Source organism: Pteropus alecto, unplaced genomic scaffold (assembly GCF_000325575.1).
Source record: "Pteropus alecto unplaced genomic scaffold, ASM32557v1 scaffold39, whole genome shotgun sequence".
Lineage (NCBI taxonomy): Eukaryota > Metazoa > Chordata > Mammalia > Chiroptera > Pteropodidae > Pteropus > Pteropus alecto.
Window position 1 is genome coordinate 1,207,619 of NW_006443568.1, and position 3,523 is coordinate 1,211,141.

The following is a 3,523-nucleotide window of genomic DNA, read 5'->3' on the forward strand; positions in this document are numbered from 1 at the left end:
CCAGCCCCGCCTTCCCACGGTCCACGCCGGCAGCCTCCCTGCCCGGAAGAGAGCAAGAGACAGACGATCAGGGCCGGCGCGGCGCGGGGTCCGAGCCCATTCCCCCCGCCCCGATGGGCCCCCTCTCACCCCCGTGACCAGTCTGAGCCCGGGCCCCATTCCATCTCCGCCTACGCGGCCCGACCACCGCCTCCCTTTCGGCCGCCCCCCCTCCCCAGCGCCGCTCTAAGACTCGGTGAAGCTGCGCCCCGCCCCGTCCCCACCGGTCTCCTTCAATCCTCCTGGGGGTTGCGGTCCCTTTAAGTTGCCCGGCGCGGAGGTGGGGCCGAGCCTCCCGGACCGGAAGCTGGCTGGGCGCGTCACTTCCTCCCGGAAGCGGGCCAGGGCGGATGTCTCCGGCGCGTCCCTGCACGGGGTTGAGGGCCGCGGTGGCTGCCAGCTTGGGATTGAGCGAGGGGCCGGCAGGCTCCACCCGGAGCGGCCGCCTCCTGCGTCCTCCGAGCCCCACTCCGGCGGCGCCGGGGGCCCGGCTATTGCGGCTCCCGGGGAGGGGGTCCGTGCGGGCCGCAAGCCCGGAGCGCGTCGGTTGGACCGAGGCGCTGCGGGCGGCCGTGGCCGAGCTGCGCGCCGGCGCCGTGGTGGCCGTCCCCACCGATACGCTGTACGGCCTGGCCTGCTCGGCGAACTGCTCGGCGGCACTGGGCGCTGTGTACCGCCTCAAGGGCCGCAGCGAAGCCAAGCCGCTGGCCGTGTGCCTAGGCCGCGTGGCCGACGTCTACAGGTAAAGCCGCCCCGACCCGGCCCCGCTGGGGGCGGCACCGCGGGTGGGGCTTCCGGTGACAGGCTTGGGAGACTGAGGCGCAGGGAGCGGGAGGGGCTTGTCCAAGCTCACCCAGGAATCCGGAACTGGAAATGTGTATCGAGCACTTACTGTTTGCTAGGCCCTGAAGTAGATGCTCGGGCGCAGCGATGAACGAAGCAGGTTCCCTATTCTTCTGGCGCTTTTGTGATAATGGGGGAACTCCCACGGTTTAAAATTTTAAAGGAAAAAATACGGTACTTAATTAGTAGAGAATGCTTCGGAGAAAATAAAACACGGAGTGTGATGGCGGTGCTTGATAGCTGTTCTTGTAGCCTCGGAGACCAGAGGCATGTGGTTCTTAGGGCCCCCTTTCCTAGATCTGCCTGGAGTCTGGACTAGGACCAGCGGTGGCCCTTCATTGGATGGATTTGCGGCCCCTTTGTTTCCCCAGGTACTGCCATGTGAGACTACCTGAGGGGCTCCTGAAAGACCTATTACCAGGACCAGTGACCTTGGTGATGGAACGCTCAGAGGAACTCAATAAGGACCTGAATCCCTTAACTCCTGTGAGTCAGATTTTCTCTTGTGTCCTCAGACTCCTGTCATCTGGCTTTTACCAAGATCCAGGCAAGACCCGTTCCTCACCCCTTCCAACATTTCTGATGGTCCTCTTTTCCCTTTGCCTCATAGCTTGTAGGCATCCGCATTCCTGACCATGCCTTCATGCAGGACTTGGCCCAGATGTTTGGGGGACCACTTGCTCTCACCAGCGCCAACCTCAGCTCCCATGCTAGTTCTCTGAATGTTGAGGTGAGTTACCCAGTCGTTCTTCCCAGCCCCGCAAACATCACCAGGCCAAACACAGTTTTCTCTGAACCACAGTGTTGGTGGTTCATTGGAATTGCCTGGCAGGAGAGTCCAATTGTGGGAAATCTGCCAGTTGGCAGGGGAATCTAAGTTAAATTTTGGAAAGGTTTTATTCAGAATTAGAGAGGGGAGGGAGGGAATTGGCTCTTTTTCCTATCTTTTTAGTAATAAACGTTATGATAAGTATAATCAGTTTTCTCTTTTGTGAGGGTAGTAGTGGTTAGAAAATACAGTTAGGTGATAAGTCTTTACAGCAGTGCTGTAAAGAAAGTTAAGGCTCTGAAAAGTTAAATCACTTGTCCCAGGGACTTGACCCTCTTCTCTTACCTCTGCCATAAGCCAGGTCAAAGAAAGGATCATCCTAATTCTGTTTTAGTTGCATAACTTAGAACAAATGAGGACACAAAGAAATTTAACTTATCACACCGTTTTCTTCTTACTGAATTTAAATGTAGAACAAGTGGTCCCCCAAACATCTGGGTTTTCCATGCCCAGACCTAATGAGTGAGTTCAGAAGCCTTGGAAAGGGAGCGTTCAGCATCCCTTTTTATTCTCAGACTTTTACTTGGTCCTGGTGGCCATACTCGAGGCACTGGGGAAGGATTGGTGAGAAGGGTAATTTTTACCTTTTCAGCAAGCAGTTGACCTATCCAACACAGTAACTGGTATTCATAATCCCCCATCCCCAGGCCTAACTGCCACTGTGGTGTCATCATAAGGGGTGAAGGGAATGGATGATGCTCTAGCTCAGAAGGGAATACTCTTCCCGTAGCCCAGGGAGTGTTGGTGGCACGCACTTGCAGAGTCCACCCTGTTTTCCTCTCCCTACCCTGGTCCAGAGTTCCACTGAGATCTAAGATCAGAGTAACAGAGCTTAGAGACCACCTGGTCCAGTCCGCAGTTCTAGATAAGTAATTTGAATGTGGTCACAGAGAGATTTGGATGTAGTGTCCTAGATGCTAATGCAGTGTCCTTAGCACAGCTGGCCTTAACTAGATGAGATTCCTTCCCCTGCTTAGAGGAAGATGCCTACTGTTTTCGAACTGTGCAGCCTTTGTTTTACTTATGAACCCTGTCTGCAGTATGACATCATTGCAGATGCAAGGAGTAGTGTCCATGTTCTTCCTCTCCCTCTTCTTAGGAGTTCCAGGACCTCTGGCCTCAGTTGTCCTTGGTCATTGATGGCGGACCAATTGGGGATGGCCAGAGCCCTGAGTGTCGCCTAGGCTCAACTGTAGTTGACTTGTCTGTGCCTGGAAAGTTTGGCATCATTCGTCCAGGCTGGTGAGTCTCTTTCCTGTGGCATAGGGATAGAATTTGAGGGCGGTGGGAGATGCAGAAAAGGCCTTGACAAAATAAAGGTGGTCACATTCTCTTGCCCTCATGGGGGTGAACAGCTTTGAAGAAGTAGTGGATAGAGTGGGATTAGAGTTTGCTCTTAAACTAAGTTTGCTGTTCTTAGGATTCAAAAGGATTCATCAAGGGTTTAATGAACAGAGCATAGTAAGAGCAGAGAGTTTAGAGGTCCCTGTTCACCGTACTCTGGTGGGCTCAGGGCTTTGAAAAGTCAAACTCTTAACTGTCCTCCATTTCCTCCTCAGTGCCCTGGAAAGTACTACGGCTGTCCTCCAACAGAAGTACGGGCTGCTCCCCTCACATGGATCCTGCTTATGACACTCAGGAGGAGGGAGGGCCCAGGGACTGGTGCTAGACACTATGTGTCTGTCCACTGGCGGCTGGCAGGGCCTCATTTGCAGAGGCCATTGGGGCTGCAGTGTCACTAGTCTGACCCTTTAAGGCAGTATGTCTAAACAGTGTAAACCAGGCCCCAGAAGCTGCTGGTTTAGTCTCACA

At 54.6% G+C, this 3,523-nt stretch overlaps 2 protein-coding genes across 2 annotated transcripts in view; one reads left to right on the plus strand and one right to left on the minus strand.

Moving 5' to 3' along the window:
* The window catches only part of CUNH1orf122 (chromosome unknown C1orf122 homolog), a 1,181-nt gene extending 917 nt beyond the window's left edge, over positions 1-264 (minus strand). The window contains exons 1-2 of the mRNA XM_006924220.3: positions 130-264; positions 6-38 (exon numbers count right to left, since the gene is read on the minus strand). Coding sequence (XP_006924282.2) covers positions 6-38; positions 130-164 — 68 coding nt within the window. The 5' untranslated portion in view covers positions 165-264. The remainder of the gene's footprint in view (positions 1-5; positions 39-129) is intronic.
* A 110-nt stretch (positions 265-374) lies between these two features.
* Positions 375-3,517, plus strand: YRDC (yrdC N6-threonylcarbamoyltransferase domain containing). Its single transcript, XM_006924221.3, has 5 exons — positions 375-781; positions 1,254-1,368; positions 1,493-1,612; positions 2,811-2,953; positions 3,271-3,517. The coding sequence occupies exons 1-5, from the start codon at positions 390-392 to the stop codon at positions 3,341-3,343; spliced, it is 843 nt and encodes a 280-aa protein (XP_006924283.1). The 5' UTR covers positions 375-389; the 3' UTR covers positions 3,344-3,517.
* The last annotated feature ends 6 nt before the right edge of the window (positions 3,518-3,523 follow it).

Excerpts from the sequence above, each read along its gene's own strand:
- YRDC (XM_006924221.3), top strand. The coding sequence starts at position 390 with ATGTCTCCGGCGCGTCCCTGCACGGGGTTGAGGGCCGCGGTGGCTGCC. Across the intron at positions 1,369-1,492 it reads ACCTGAATCCCTTAACTCCT|CTTGTAGGCATCCGCATTCC; the intron begins GTGAGTCAGATT and ends TTTGCCTCATAG. Across the intron at positions 2,954-3,270 it reads GGCATCATTCGTCCAGGCTG|TGCCCTGGAAAGTACTACGG; the intron begins GTGAGTCTCTTT and ends TTTCCTCCTCAG.